At 45.0% G+C, this 16,079-nt stretch overlaps 1 protein-coding gene across 2 annotated transcripts; it reads left to right on the top strand.

The window, feature by feature from the left end:
- The first annotated feature begins 9,288 nt into the window (after positions 1-9,288).
- Positions 9,289-13,634, top strand: LOC133243265 (casein kinase I-like). Of its 2 annotated transcripts, none has more exons than XM_061409939.1 (3): positions 9,289-11,425; positions 11,695-12,159; positions 12,389-13,634. In XM_061409939.1, exon 3 carries the CDS (start codon positions 12,390-12,392, stop codon positions 13,398-13,400), a length of 1,011 nt encoding a protein of 336 aa, XP_061265923.1. In that variant the 5' UTR covers positions 9,289-11,425; positions 11,695-12,159; position 12,389; the 3' UTR covers positions 13,401-13,634. The 2 variants fall into 2 exon arrangements, with proteins under 2 accessions (XP_061265923.1, XP_061265922.1); XM_061409938.1 differs by having other exon boundaries at positions 9,291-11,425; positions 11,595-12,159.
- Positions 13,635-16,079: the final 2,445 nt, after the last annotated feature.

The following is a 16,079-nucleotide window of genomic DNA, read 5'->3' as shown; positions in this document are numbered from 1 at the left end:
TTTCATAAAGGCTAGTAAGCCTGCCTGATCCTTGCCTTGAGGAAGAAGTGTCTTGAGCATAATTTCCAGTGTAACTTGCCCTTTGCTCTGGAGAGGGAGGCTCTATCTTTTGAGGCTGTTCACTATATAAATATTCAAAAAGATAGTTTGGAAAAAAGGCAATCTTTGGTCTGCTTGAAAGATATACAGAAATATGAGATTTGTGGAGGATAGTCTCCCAATAATCTCTCAAGTCCCTTTTAATCCGGAACTGATATAATGGGCTCTACCCCTGGCTATGTTTTTGTTGAAGCAACCTGGCCATTTGCCGTGAACTATGTTCCACCTTTTGGAATTTCCTAATTGTATTCTTGTGGTGTTATTTCATAGTTCCCATGTCCATACGTTAATATGAACTGAGAATTTTAGAGGCTTGATCAAAACAGATTCGAATTTTAGTCAAATGTACTTCAGAAGTGGTATTGAATGCTTGTTAATTCATCCCCCCAGATGGCACAGAATGCCTGGTTATCTCTCTTGGTGTGTTGAAGTGTTGTCAACCCAAGGCACAGATTTTAAATCTGTGGATTTGAATTCTATTTCCTTAAATCCATTTCCTTCTCCAGGGGATCTTCCCGACCCAGGGATCTAAGCAGGGTGTCCTGCATTGCGGGCAGACTCTTTGTCATCTGAATCATCAGGGAAGCCCCACATATTTTGGATTTTAACCACATATCAGACATACAATTTGCAAATATTTTTCCCATTCAGTAAGCTGCCTTGTCATTTTGTGGAAGGTCTCAATTGCTGTGCATAAACTTTTTAGTTTGGTATATTCCCACTCGTTTATTTTTGCTTTCGTTGCCTTTGATATTGGTGTCAAATCCAATAATTTATCTCCACCAGTTACGTCTAGGAGCTTACCACCTTTGGTTTCATCAGAAGTTGTATGGTTTGGGGTCTTATGGTCAAGTCTTTAATCCATTTTCAGTTAACTTTGATGTGTGGTGTAAGAGAGCGCTCCAGTTTCATTCTATTGCATGTGGCTGTCCAGTTTTGCCAAACCATTAATTGAAGAGACTGTCCTTTCCCTTTTCATATTCTTGGCTCCTTTGGTAAAAATCAATTGACCATCAATGTGTGGGTTTATTTCTGGATTTTCTCCTCCGTCCCATTGATCTGTATGTCTGTTTTCATACCACAGTCAAGTTCGTCAGCACATTCTTCACCTCACAGAGTTACTTTGTGTGTGGGTGTGTGTGTTTGTGTGTGCGGTGAGAACACTTAAGTTAATTTTTGTATATGGTGTGTGGTGTGGATCACGGTTTGCTTTCTCCTCCAAAATGTTTATCTATTTGTTCCAGCACAGTTTTTAAAACAGGCTTTCCTTTTCCCCATTGAAGTACTTTGTCACTTTTTTCATAAAACAGTTGTCCATATGTGTGCAAATCCGTTTTTTAGACCCTCTATTCTGTTTCATTAATATGTGTGTCTGTACTTACATCCATACCACACTGTCTGAATTACTGTAGCGTTACAGTAAGTCTTAACATTACATAATAGAAATCCTCCATGCTAATCTCTGCTTTGTGTATTCTAGTTCCTTTGCATAGCAATATAAATTTCTAACATCTCTGTTTCCATTTTCACCAAAAAGTCGACAAAGAACTGGTTGAACAAGTAGAGGACAAATGAGTAAAGTGACCAAGTTGACTTCTATATTAGAGAACACCGCACCCATCCTTGGCTGAACACACATTCTTTTCTGGGGACACATGAAACATTCTTCTAGATAGACCATATGTTGAAATCAGACAGAGTACGTTTTCCGACAAGTATGGAATTAAGTTAAAATTGACCCAGAAGGAAGGCGTCAAGAGAAAATGCCTGTATTTTTGAAGACTAAATGAAAGCAGCAGTAGAGGGAGCTATGTAAATTGAGGGGAAAAAAGTGTAGATGCTGAGTTTTCTTGCTGATCCGATGGTTAAGAGTCCGCTTGTCAAGGCAGGGGCCGCTCGTTCAAGTGACCCTGTGCGATAAAACTACTGAGGCTGCGCTCTAGAGCCCGGGAGCCAAACTGCTGAGCCTGTGCACCCCAACCACTGAAGCCTGTGTGCTCCAGAGCCTGTGTTCTGCAATGAGAGAAGCCACTGCAATGAGACGCCCTCGCACCACACCTAGATGGTAGCCCCCGCTTGCCACAACTAGAGAAAGCCCATGCACAGGAACAAAGACCCAGCACAGCCAAGGATATATAAATAAATACATTTTAATAAAGTATACATGCCTCCTTCAAAAACGAATAAAACACAAATTTCCCATGAACATGAGCAACAAAGTAGAACAAACTTCAAATCCTGGACAAAATGATTATTTTCCCCCCTTTCAATCACACTGTTTATTTATTTATTATTGGAGTATAGTTGGTTTGCACTGCTGTGTTAGTTTCTGCTCTACAGCAAACTGAGTCAGGTATACACACTACTATGTATAAAATAGATAGCAAATAAAAAGTATAATTTTTAAAAACGAACGACTGTTATGTACAATGGGTGGCAGAAATTTATGACTAGATATTTTCATTCTATACATTACGTGTAAGTAGGCCTCTGAAAGGCATAGCCTATGGGTATTATGGTAAAAATCACTAAAAACAATTTCCTATCTTTCCCTTATCCCCCTGTGCTGACCTGGTCACCCCAAATGGGGCTGTGTTTACAGGTGTCAGTGTCCTTTGAGGACATGACCGTGGACTTCAGAAGAGAGGAGTGGCAGCACCTGGACTCTGCTCAGAGGTTCCTGTACCAGGACATGACGCTGAAAACTACAGCCACCTCCTCTCACTGGGTATGCACAGCTACCCTGTGACTCTATGAGTGTTGTAGCCACGCGTTCTGGGAAACAAACTCACTCAGAAGGACAACGCAGATAGTGGAGTGCAGTTTATTACACCGGCAGGCCCAAGGCAGAGTCTCCTCTTAGCCAAGGACCCCGACCAGCATTTGTGAAAATCTTTTATTCCCATGTGTACGTGTCTGAACCCACCACCCCAAATTCCTTGAGACTTACATAAACCAAGGAAAATGCAATCCCAATAACCCCACCATTCACGTGCTATGCGCTCATGTGCTCAAACAGTCAAACAATTAGCCGATACTCAATAAACCCAAGGTTACACTCCGATAGATACAGAAAAATTTATGGCCTGTCTGGAGGAAGGGGTGATCAGTGTATGTTTTCTCTTAGGTGATGAGTAACCCAGATACGATCTTCAAGGCGCCCCTGCCTGAAGGGGGTCTTATCCTTCTGTTGTTGTTTTCACAGGCACTAAACACAGAGTTCAGAGTCCATTGGAAAGGTGGCTGAGCATGATCAGCATGAATAGGCCTAAGATGGAGTCCAGGCCCTATGAATTCCTTCTTCATTCCCCCTCTTGATGCTCTTAACTCATATCATGAGCATCATTCATAGGGATATATTGCACCCTGGCTCTCCGACCGCCAATTTGGGAGAATGACATCAACCTTCGGGTTACAAAGTTCATTATACATTGTAAAATTCAGGGTCCACAAAGCAAAACTATCAAGGCAACTATAACAGTGGTAAATATAGTTTTCCACCCATTGCCCTTCACCCAAGATAGGACCGAAGTCCAGAAAGGAATGTTTTCATTTGACATTGCTTTTACCTGGTTTTTCATGTCATCTAAAGCAGTCGATACGTTGCCAGATAAGTCAGGAATGTATACACCACATTCAACCTTAATTATAGCACTGGTCTCTCCTTGAGCAGCTGTGAGTATGTCCAAAGCCATTCTATTATGAATTACCGCTTTTCTCATTTGGATTTGCTCTTCATTTAAGGCTTGGATGGCTTTTGTTCTATCTAGGAGGGCCTGTTTTGTGAAATTAGTCAAGGCCTCTACTTTAATCATGATATCTGTTGTCCCTATAGAGGGTACGAATAAGGCAGCAATATACGCATACCATTGAAACACGGATCTTGTCCACCTAGCATGTAAATAAGGTAGATTTACTTGGGCTTGTTGTAGGTTAGGCTTTTGTTACACTGGCATTTATATCAAATGTAACCCCATGACCCGAGTCTATTGACTGTAGGTCTTACACCAAGAGAGCAAGGAGAGGTTATGATTGACAAGAGAGAGGAAAGTCTCTTTTTGTCATCCCAGAAAAGAGCAGAGTGGTTTAAAATCTTCTTGGCAGAGTGGTGACACCCACCAAGGAAGTCCATCCATCGCTGACAGAGGCATAGCCCTGCATACCCAGCAGTTGGAAGTGTTGTGGAAGTCCACGTAGGAATGTGCCCATGAGATGAAAACATTGTCCTGAGTTGAAATGGAAGTTAAATTCAAAACCACGTCGATGAGGCCAAGCAGCAGGAGTTGATTGTGTGGCTTCATCCTGAAGGGGCTCATCCAGGATCTTCTTTTCCTTCTTCTTAAGGATGGTCATAGTCTCTCGAGGGTCAGCGGGGTCCCTCTGTGCAGTCCACTCAGCGTTTTTTTGGGTCTGCGTGGTATGTTCTCTTCACCCTCGTATGATGGATCCAAGGGACAATACCCGCAACTTTAACTGCAGTAAGGGTAGTTAGAATAACATAAGGGCCCTTTCACCAAGGGGCTAGCCAATCATGTTTCCAATCTTTGACCCATACTTGGTCACCAAGCATAAACTCATGAATCTGTTCCCCAAGGGGAACGGCACCCTTTCTTGTACAAACTTAGTTACCCGATTTATTACCTTACCCAGTTCCATCTGCTGTGAAATCCTATTCCCCCTTACCTGAGGCAAATTTGTTGACACCTGTTCTATTATGGGAGGGGGCCTCCCATACACAATTTCGTATGGAGAATAGCCTTGGGACCGTGGGGTCATCCTGAGTCTGAGCAGAGCCGTCGGGAGCAAGTCCACCCAGGAGCAGTCAGTCTCTAAGATCCACTTAGAGAGTCTCTTTAATGTCCGGTTGGTTCATTCCACCATCTCAGAACTCTGGGCCTATATGCAGTGTGCAGTTTCCATTTGATGTTTAAAGTTTTGCTTACTTGCTGTACTAAATCAGCTACAAAAGCTGGGTCATTGTCTGAACCAATGCTGGTAGGAAGTCCAAATCTGGGAACTATTTCCCTAAGCAGGCACCGGGCTACTTCTGATGCTCTTTCAGTCCAGGGAGGAAAAGCTTCTACCCATCCCGAGAACGTACATACCATGACCAGCAGGTAACGGTAGTGTCAGTGAGGTTTCATTTCAGTGAAGTCCACTCCCAGGTGTTCAAAGGGCAGCGTGCCTTTCAGCTAAATATCCAGAGGTTTTTGTCTGAATACCCGAGAGGCCGCATTAACCTGTGAGCAGGCAGCATGGCCTAGGTGGGTCGCTTGGTGTGTTTGACTTACCAGATTGTGTGCCAGCTCCTCCGGTACCAATAATTTGCCACTTGGCAATTCCCACCATCCCTTTCCAGTCTTGATAGCCCCTTCCTCTTTGGCTAACCTGACAGCCGTTGTCCTTGTTTTATCAGGCTAGTGCCATCAGTATATAGGACCCAACTAGGGTCTGGACTAGCCTGAGATCTTGTACAGGCCTATAGTCCTGTCCTCCTTCCTTTTTGACTGGCAGGATCGGCGTATTCCAAGCCGACTGGCACTCTACTAGAATGCCTGCTTCAATCTATTGATGTGGGGCAGTATGCTGGCCCAGGCCTCTACTGGTAGCGGGTACTGGCACTTTCTAACTGGGATGGTGCCTGGTTTGAGTTCTATTATCACTGGTGCTTGATGTTTAGCCAGCCTGGGGTGGGGGGGGGGGGTTGTCTTCCGCCCAGACCTCAGGGAATAATTGCGTTAGCTCTCTCTCATGCTCTTCCAGCCCACCCGGTTCTTCCTTCGGAGGCTCATGCAACCTCCACTCATCTTGGGGTGGTATTGAGAGAGCGCAAGTAAGTCATAGTGTCCATCTGGAAGGTGGGCCTCTCCTCAGAGGAGAAAGTCACTTGTGTTCCTAGTTTGGAGAGCAAGTCGCTTCCCAACAGGGGTACTGGGCACTCAGGAATGTAGAGGAATTCATGAATCACTTGGTGCCCCCTCCCCCATCTGACATTTTCTGGGCTGGCAAAACGATTTAATCATCTCTTCTCCTGATACCCCAGTTACAGCGGTAGTCTTTTTGGACAGTGGTGCCACAGGTTTTGTTACTACCGACAGTTCTGCTCCTGTATCCACCATGAAGTCAATGTTTTGGTCCCCCACTTTTAAGGCTACCGTGGGTTCTTGGGGACCTGATATCTCTGAGCCCCAGCAGCCCTATTTAATTTCCAGGTCAGCAAGCCCCACAACTGCGGGAGCTTCCTCTTCCTTCCTTGCCTTAGGGCATTCATTCTTCCAGTGGCCAAAAGCTTGGCACCAGGCACACTGGTTCGGCTGTAATGGGGCCCGGGGCCTCCGCTGGGACCGGTTGAAGGACTTTCCTGTCCCTGGGGCAGATGAGGTTTTCCGGAGGGCCCGAGATAGACTTTCCCAGAGCAGCAGCTAGCATTGTAAATCTCTTGTCTGTTCTCTTTCGTTCCCTCCGGCTCTCTGGCAGAGCGCTGCTAAGTCACTGCAGTCGTGTCCGACTCTGTGTGATCCCATAGACGGCAGCCCACCAGGCTCCCCCATCCCTAGGATTCTCCAGGCAAGAACACTGGAGTGGGTTGCCATTTCCTTCTCCAATGCAGGAAAGTGAAAAGTGAAAGTGAAGTCGCTCAGTCATGTCCGACTCTTAGCGACCCCATGGACTACAGCCTACCAGGCTCCTCGGTCCATGGGATTTTCCAGGCAAGAGTACTGGAGTGGGGTGCCATTGCCTTCTCCGATTAGCCTTGTTGCTGCTGCTGCTGCTGCTGCTGCTGCTGCTAAGTCGCTTCAGTCATGTCCAAGTCTGTGTGACCCCAGAGACGGCAGCCCACCAGGCTCCCCCATCCCTGGGATTCTCCAGGCAAGAACACTGGAGTGGGTTGCCATTTCCTTCTCTGCTTAATTCCAACATCTCCCTCCCTTTCTTGTCCGTACTCACCGGGAGAGGCGGGTATAGCTTGGGCGGTTTGGCTGGAGCTGGATCCTGGAAGTGTTGGCCAGAGGCGTCTGTCACCGGGATCGGAGGAGCCTGCCGAGGTGGCGGCTCTACGACCTCGGGGAGAGCTGGCGGAGGAGCAGCGGCTGCTGCAGGACTTCACCTGGCCCTGGATCGGGCATTAAGGCGGCCTCCCATCCTGGCGGAGCACTGGGAGGCAGGCGCGTCATTATCCAGTATGGGGGAGGGGTCAGGTCGTCCCCGTCCAAATTCTGTAGAATTTCCTTTTTTATCATCAGTCAATTTTTGTGCCATTAATATTTTTCCCTTTCCCTTCTGGATACAGAGCCTTGTCCAAGTAGGAGGGTCTTGAGCTAACCCTAGCCATGAGTCAATATATGGATATTGATCCAGGTGTCCTGGCTCTCCTGTGACTACTGTATAGACTGCTTCCACTATTTTTAAGTTCATGGTGTTCTCTGGTGGCCATCCTACTCCCATAGGGGCCCATTCGACCTCACAGAGTATGTGGAGGCGGTTAGGCTTCATCTTCACCCCATAGTCTCCTTCAAATCCCTTCTTTAAATTTTAATCATGCACTCCAATACAGTTGCCTTAGATTCACTTCCTCCCATCTTGCTTACCTTCTTCTACTTTTCCTTTTTGTTCTGTCTGCGAAGTTCTCAGTACCCTATGTACTTCTGATAGTTCCACTCAATGACACTTAAATTGCCATTCTGCCTCCTTCCCAACTGGGGTGAGAAGAGCCTTACCTGCCAGAGAGGGAGAAGGGGGATCAGCGTGCCTTCACCTGCCGGTCAGCACAATCGAACCAGAACCCCACGTGATCCAAGACTGTTTCTCCCTTAAAGTCCATTCTGCCTTGGTGGGCTTGATCAGGTGTGGATGAAAACACAGATGGGTTAAATATCCCATGTCCCAGGCCATCTCCAGGAAAGCCAATTCATACTCACTTACGTATCCCCTTCCTTCTAGCCTAACAATTCCAAGGGGTCAAGAATTTCACAGCAGACAGGACACCTCCTGGGGAGGGCAGAATACGAGCATACAAGGAAAAGTTTCCTATCCTAAAAATCCCCTGGCGGTCGCTGGTAATAATTTTCCCTGAGACAGCGTGGACACACCTCCTAAATGACCTTCACAAATTTCCTTCCTAAACCGTAGCACGCTCGTCGACCTGTGTACCAAGCAATCGCTGCTGCCTGCCTATTCCAGGCCCCTGTGGGTCCGTGCCCCTTCTAGTGCCTCCCAGGGGGGTGATCAGGCCCCCTCTTCCACCCTGCCGGGTGGGTTCCTCCTCACCTGAGCACTCAGTTCCCTTGCCGCCCTTCACTACCTGCCAAAGCGAAGAAACCAGGCGTTGAAAGGCTGACTTCTTCCAGAGGGGCAAGGCTCCTTCCCCCTCTAGGAGATTCAAGCCACAAAGCCTCAGGGTGGCCTCAAATGAGACCTGTCTCCTCAAAGTGAAGAGTTTCCTGGCCAATGCACCAAGTGTTGTACCCACACGTTCTGGGAAACAAACTCACTCAGAAGGACAGTGCAGATAGTGGAGTGCAGTTTATTACACCGGCAGGCCCAAGGCAGAGTCTCCTCTTAGCCAAGGACCCCGACCAGCATTTGTGAAAATCTTTTATACCCCATGTGTACGTGTCTGAACCCACCACCCCAGATTCCTTGAGACTTACATAAACCAAGGAAAATACAATCCCAATAATCCCACCATTCACGTGCTATGTGCTCATGTGCTCAAACAGTCAAACAATTAGCCAATAATCAATAAACCCGAGGTTACACTCAGATGGATACAGAAAAATTTATGGCCTGTCTGGAGGAAGGGGTGATCAGTGTATGTTTTCTCTTAGGTGATGAGTAACCCAGATACGATCTTCAAGGTTCCCCTGTCTGGAGGGGGTCTTACCCTTCTGTTGTTGTTTTCATAGGCACTAAACACAGAGTTCAGAGTCCATTGGAAAGGCAGCCTAGCGTGATCAGCATGAACAGGCCTAACATGGAGTCCAGGCCCTATGAATTCCTTCTTCAGAACAAAGGAAAAGAAAGATACAATCAAAGTTAACCCATGATTCATATGCCTTAAGCCTAGGTAGTTAACAGTGGACAATTATCAATAGGCCTGAGGTCATACCCCAATAAGCATAATAGAATTTATGATTCTATTCGGTTACACAGATAATTAGGGTATTCTTTCAGGCAACAGAGAGTCTAGGTACAAGCCCTGGGGCTCTTCCATCCAGGGGGCCTGGTTTTCCAGTTGGTATGTTGTTTCCATAGATACTGGGCATACAGCTCAAAGTCCACAGTCCGGCCCAAGATGGAGTCCTGCTTTCAAGATGGAGCCTGTTCTCTCTGTTTCCTCCTTCCTGAGGACTCTGTTATGAGTAAAATTGTGTCCATCCAAGAAAATATGTTGACGTCCTAACCCCCACTATTTCTGAATGTGACCTTAATTAAAAATAGGGCCTGAGATGGTAACAGGGAGGAAGGCCAGAAGTCCCAGAGCAGCAGGAGAAAATAAACTGTAAGTGGCAGACTTTTTTTTTTTTTTTCTTCTCTATATATGTTGACGACACCTAGTTCTGCCTTGAGCTAACCAATATGTTTTTCTTACAGAAAAGTTTTTCTTAAGCTATGTTAATGAAACCATGTATTTGCTTTGGAACCTGCCTTTCTTCAAAATGGTTCTGCCTAAGACTAACTACTTTTTTTTTTTTTTTCTTGTCTCAACCCTTGGGCTGATAATGGCTCAAGAAACCAGTATTCATGTCAATTGTTTTATGGCCGGGGGATGACACACCTTGGTCCATCCTATCTCAAAAATGCATATTGTGGGAGAGGGGCCTGGTGAAACTCCCTCAGCCTTGAGGTGTCTCTCTTATCTGATTAATAAGCTTGCTAACAGACATAAAACACCTTGCCAGAAACTAGCAAGGGGGCATTCTTTCTGCCCCTTTCTGATGTCCATGTCAGCAGCTTTCTCTCTCTCTCTCTCTCTCTCTCTCTCTCTCTCTCTCTCTCTCTCTTATATTTTAATAAAATTCTGTTACCCAAAAGGTTCCAGTGAGGAAGCCTCGTCTCTTGCCCTGGATCGAATTCCTCTCCTCCAGAGACCACGAATCCCGGCATAGCACACAGCTCACAGCAGGAACCTGTCGGGTCTTTCCAGAAGTAATCAATCTAGAACGAGGTCGTTAGGTGGGCCCTAATCCAATATGCCTGGCTTTCTTACAAAAAGGGAAGTGCAGACACAGAGACACACAAACACACAAGAGAGACCGTGTGGAGGCACACAAGGAGTAGATGACCGTGTGATTGGAGTGATGCGTCTATAGGACAAGAGATGCCTGAGGCCACCAGAAACCAGGAGAGGGGCATGGAACACATCCCTCCCTAGCACCTTCAACAAGAGCATGACCTGGTTGACACCTTGGTTTTAGACTTCTGGCCCTCAGAACTGCAAGGCAAGAAATTCTTATTGTTCTGAGCCACACGGTTTGTGATACTTTGTTACAACAGTCCTAGGAAACGGCTTTCTGTACTTGGGAGTGGAGTGCTATTATAAGAAACACCTAAAAAGACATGAAGTGACTTTGGAATTGGGCAGCGGGTAGAGGCTGGAGAAATTTGTAGGTGCTTGACAGAAAAAGTCTAGCTTGCCTCAGAGAAACAGGTGGGAGAAATAGGCATAACTGTGTTTTTGCTGGGGTCTCAGATACCCTTCCCAGGTGACGCTAGTGGTAAAGATTCCTCCGGCCGATGCTGGAGACTCGAGTTCCATCCCCGGGTCAAGAAGATCCCCCAGAGAAGGAAAGGGCAACCCACTCCAGTTTTCTTGCCTGGAGAATCTCACGGACAGAGGAGCCTGGCGGGCTCCAGTTCATGGGGTTACAAAGAGTCGGACAGGACTGAAGCGAATTAGCACACAGCACTGGCCAAAGAAAGAAATGAATTCTAGGTATTTCCTAAAAGAATTAGAAGATTTAGAAAAGCTAATTTCATCTTAATTTCTGAATAATAATTTACTGATTGAATTTAACACATGATGAATAAGAGAAATTAACAGCTTTAGATATTTTTACCCTGCACAATGTTAGGTATAACTAGGTATTTAATAAGCATAGCATATCATGACGAAAATCATTAAAGACAACTAACTTCCTAGTTCTCTTCCATCCAGCCCCCGGTGCTGACCATGTCACCTTGAATGGGACTGTATTGTAACAGGGGTCGTTCGAGGACGTCCCTGTGGACTTGAGCAGGGAGGAGTGGCCGCACGTGGACCCTGTACAGAGGTGCCTGTACCAGGATGTGACACTGGAGACCTACAGCCAACTGTGCGCAGTGGGTGAGTAAGCACAGCTGCCCTGTGCCCCTGCCAGGGGCCTCAGAGACGCTGCTTCCATTCTCAGCTGCTGAATGCTCTGGGGCATCTGAAGTGTGTAATGGTGTCATCTTTGATTTGCCCGAGATACTTCAGTCCTTTTACACTTCTGTGATTATTACTCTATTCCCAGGGAAATGGGATTACTTTCCTGAAGAGCAAATAGAAGCGTGGTTGAAAGGCCCTGAAACCCAATTAACTGGACCCAATCCTGTATCGTGTCCTGTTCACAGGGAACCAAGTTCCCAAACCAGAGGTCATCTTCAAGCTGGAGCAAGGAGAGGGCCCCTGGACGTTGGAGGAGGAAACCCCACATCAGAGCTGCTCAGATGTGTGACCTGAGTAGATGGGGGACGTGGAGTAGATCTGTTTTTCTAGGACAGGCTGATGCCTTTGAAAGGCTCTGCAGATAATCTGTCTTGAACGTTCTAAGAGCGCCCGTGATTCCCTTCCCAGAGTTCTCTGCGTCACGAAGCGCCTTCCTGGAACCCGGGGCATTTTGTGTTGGCTGCAGCCATTGTAACAAGATGGCAGCGTCGGCGGAGTGACCAGGGGTCCTTCCTGGCGGGAGCCGGCGGCAGTGGTGGTAGCGGTATCGCCGCCATAACTTCACGGCTCCCCTGTACCAGCCCCCGAAGTCGCCGTGAAGGCGAGGCCGTTAACGGGAAGCCAGAAGCCAGAGGCTCAGCCTGCTAACGGTAAGAACCCCCTCAACAGTCTGTGGGCTGGTGAAAAGAAACCCGACAGTAGCGGCGGTCAGGTTCCCCTTGGCCGATTCTGGGCCCTGTGACGCTGAGAAACAGCCAGCGTTTTCTGTTTCAAAACCTACCTGCCTTCACAACCTTGCTCCGTGGACGAGCCCTAGGGGCGTCCATCGTCCCCTTAGAGGTGTCAGAGCTTAACCCCAACCCCATCTTTGTCTCTCAGGATGGCGAGCAGCAGTGGACCCAAGGCCGATGTCCTTGTCGGAGGGAGATATAAACTGGTACGGGAGATCGGTTCTGGCTCCTTTGGGCACGTTCATTTGGCGATAGACCTCACCAACCACGAGCAGGTGGCAGTAAAATTAGAATCGCAGAATACCAGGCAGCCGCGGTTGTTATATGAGAAGGAACTCTATAATATTCTTCAAGGTGGGGTTGGCATCCCCCAGATACGGTGGTATGGTCAGGAAACAGACTATAATGTGCTAGTCATGGATCTTCTGGGACCCAGCCTTGAAGATCTCTTCAATTTCTGTTCAAGAAGGTTCTCAATGAAAACTGTACTTATGTTAGCTGATCAGATGATCAGTAGAATCGAATATGTGCATACACAGAATCTTATACACAGAGACATTAAACCAGAAAACTTCCTAATGGGTACTGGGCAGCAGTGGAAGGAGTTATTCCTTATTGATTTTGGTTTGGCCAAGAAGTACAGAGACAACAGAACAGGGCAACACATACCCTACAGATCCGGTAAAAGTCTCACTGGCACTCCTTCCTTTGCTAGTATCAGTGCCCATATTGGTATTGAACAGAGTCGCCGAGATGACATGGAATCAATAGGACATGTTTTGATGTATTTTAATAGAGGCAGCCTGCCATGGCAAGGCCTAAAGGCTGCAACAATGAAGCAAAAATGTGAACAGATTAGTGAAATGAAGATGACCACACCTGTTGATGTTTTATGTAAGGGGTTTCCTGCAGAATTTGCCATGTACTTAAAGCACTGTCGCGGGCTGTCCTTTGAGGAAGCCCCGGATTACAGGTACCTGAGGCAGCTGTTCCGCATGCTTTTCAGGAAGCTGAATTACCAATATGACTATGCATTTGATTGGATAGTGTTAAAGCAGAAAGCAGAACAGCAGGCTGCCTCTTCAAGTGGGGAGGGTCAGCAGGCCCAAACCCCCACAGGCAAAAGTGACAAAACCAAAAGTGAAATGAAACATTCTTAAATTTGAATCAAGGAACAGAAGACAGAGCAGAAGATGAGCAGCAAATTCATTTCCCTGTCAACTGGCTCTGGTCAGCAGAGATATTGTCTCCTGAGTTGAAGGCTCTGTAGTTAATTAAATATGGTATCCAGTTTTCTATTTCACTTTTTGAAGTGGAAAAGTTCACTAAATGCTTGACACACGCAAATTGGTGGGGAAATTGTACCTATGCCAATTTTAATTAAAATCTTTTATTTTGAACTATACTGCTTTGAGAGATCTCATTTCAGAAGAGTAGCCTGTGCAGTTGCTATGGTTGTTAATGCATTCTGAGGGTTTATCCATCTCTAGGGTTTGCAAGTTGTTCACTTAAAACATTCTTAATATGGTTGACTTCTTGTTTGCGAGCCACCTGATATGGTAGTAATCAAGATTCCAAGTTCGAGCATATGAACGATTCTGCTTGCTTACTTGAACTAGAAATAACAGCCTCTGAAGTGAAGACTTAAGAAAAGCTTAGTGACTACTAGATTATCCTTAGGACTCGGCATTAACTCTATAATGTTGTTGGTATTTAAAAAAAGCTTGTTTGTCACAGAATTTTAGTTAACATCTTAAACTGAACATGTATATATGTTGCTTAGATAAACGTAGTCATACTGTAAACATCTACATGACCTGGGATTTGTTTTTATTTTGAAATGGGAGCTTTTTGGTTTACAGATTCATTAAAAACTGTAAACTGTTTCTTTAAAAACAAAAAACAAGCTCTAAACTTTTAGAGTTGCTTAGACAGGGTTAACAGAAGCCCCTTTGATACTTAAATGCCATGTCCTAGTATGACTCTTGCCAATATCCACTGTCTTCTTTGCTTGGCTTTTTTGGCGGGAGAGCTATCTGCCCTTCCCCCATCCCTGTAGTCTAGATCAAGGTGCTACCGTCTCAAGCACCTTGCTTTCTTAGTTATTTTTTTCCTTCCCTAATATTTTGTGCTTCTTCTGTCCTGCCTGCCCCTCCCCCGCCATAGATTTTTGTCCTTATGCAATGGGAACCCATATATCTGCTTCCTTCCAAAACCACCAATTCCTGCTCTTGCTCCTGCCAATCCCTTTCCATTTCCTCTCCAGCTTCTCCATGTCATCTAGAACCAGTCTCATTTCATTTCACATATGTCAACAGCGACCTCAGATTCTGTACTCTTTCTCATCACCCTATGTCTCATCCTCAGTTGCTAACTTCCTGGTGTTTGTGCTTCAATTTCTCTTATATAGTCAGCTACTTGGAATGTTAATTGTATTTGTTATCCATGTGAGATTCCTTTCTTTGAAGCGCTTGTTCTTATTGTTCTATCAATTTGTAAGTGTAGCTATTTTGTGTTTTCCTTGTTGATGAGTACCTTGTTCTCTTTTTACAAACTTTTTTCCTTCCATTCCCTCTAACTGAAGGGCCCTGTCTACTGTCCTCTGCTCTTCCCTTCCTTAAGGGAATCTTCCATCCATTCTGAACACGTTTTATTTTCCTATTATTCTACTGACTCATATAGTGATACCTTCAGTCCTTGCATTATGACTGTACCCTAGTACCAGAATTTACCTATGTAGAGTGACATTTCTCACAGCTGTGCAGTTCCTTCATTCTCAATATATTATTAACTGAAATCATTGTTGCCCAAATCAGATATTTTTCTCCCATGTTCTTCACTCTGCAATTCCTCTTTTTTCTCTTTTTGAAATTATTTAAATGCCCCCCACTTTTTAAGTTTCATCCATGTCACCACAAAGCAAGTCCATGTTTTATCCTGGATTATTCTGTTCCTAATGGGATTAACTGATTCCATTTTTTAACAAGTTCATTTTAGGTGCTACTGACAGATTTCATTACCTAAACCATGACATTTATCTTGTACCAGCTTTATGAAATAAAATTGCAGTTACTCCCTATTATGTAGTACATGATAATGAAACTTTCCTCTTAATGACAACAGGCCCCTTATTTCCAACTGAAACTTATCTTCCAGCACTCATGTTTAACTCCAGTTTTCTTAATGTTTCCTGCATAGGAAATTTCTGTGTCTAGGCTACTGATTATTTAGGGCTCTATTTAGATATAGGCTTCGCCTGTTCCATAAAATTGGGCCCTTAATCACTCCAGTATCTAATATTCTTTTCCTTTTCTAACCCCCACCATCCCATAGAAACCCAGAACAAATAAAAACTTTTTCCCCCTTTATTTTAATTTTTAATTGAAAACTTTTGGAGAGATGATACATTCACAAAGATTGAAATTCAGAAAGTGTGAAAGAGTATACAGTAAAAAAATCTCACTCTCACACCTACTCCCCAGTTCTCTTCCCTGGGGACTACCAATGTTAATCATTTTTTACTTTCTTTCCAGAAGTATTTCTTTACAAGCAGTGCTTTTAGATTGTCTGGTATATGATTATTTCCCATCCTATATCTATGAAAAATCTTTAAGAATAGAAAAATGATATTTTATTCTTAAATTTTCTAGTGGAAAAATGGAGAAACCGGGTCAAGTACTGACATTAATAGTTTTGTGTAGATGCTTCAGTGGGTTTTCTTAAAAGTGTGTCAAAAAGAGTTCAAAGAATCAGATTGTTAGTAGGAAGGGGTGAAATGGCTTGAGAACAAAACAGAAATTCAGCCTTGTTCATTAATCACTCTAGTGAAGCAGACAAAT

The sequence above is a fragment of the Bos javanicus genome, chromosome X (assembly GCF_032452875.1).
Source record: "Bos javanicus breed banteng chromosome X, ARS-OSU_banteng_1.0, whole genome shotgun sequence".
Taxonomy (NCBI): Eukaryota; Metazoa; Chordata; class Mammalia; order Artiodactyla; family Bovidae; genus Bos; species Bos javanicus.
Note: the sequence above shows the minus strand (reverse complement) of the source record. Positions and strands in the feature narration are given on the sequence as shown.

What these genes read in the sequence shown, in the direction of transcription:
- LOC133243265 (XM_061409939.1), top strand. Translation starts at nt 12,390, where the DNA reads ATGGCGAGCAGCAGTGGACCCAAGGCCGATGTCCTTGTCGGAGGGAGA.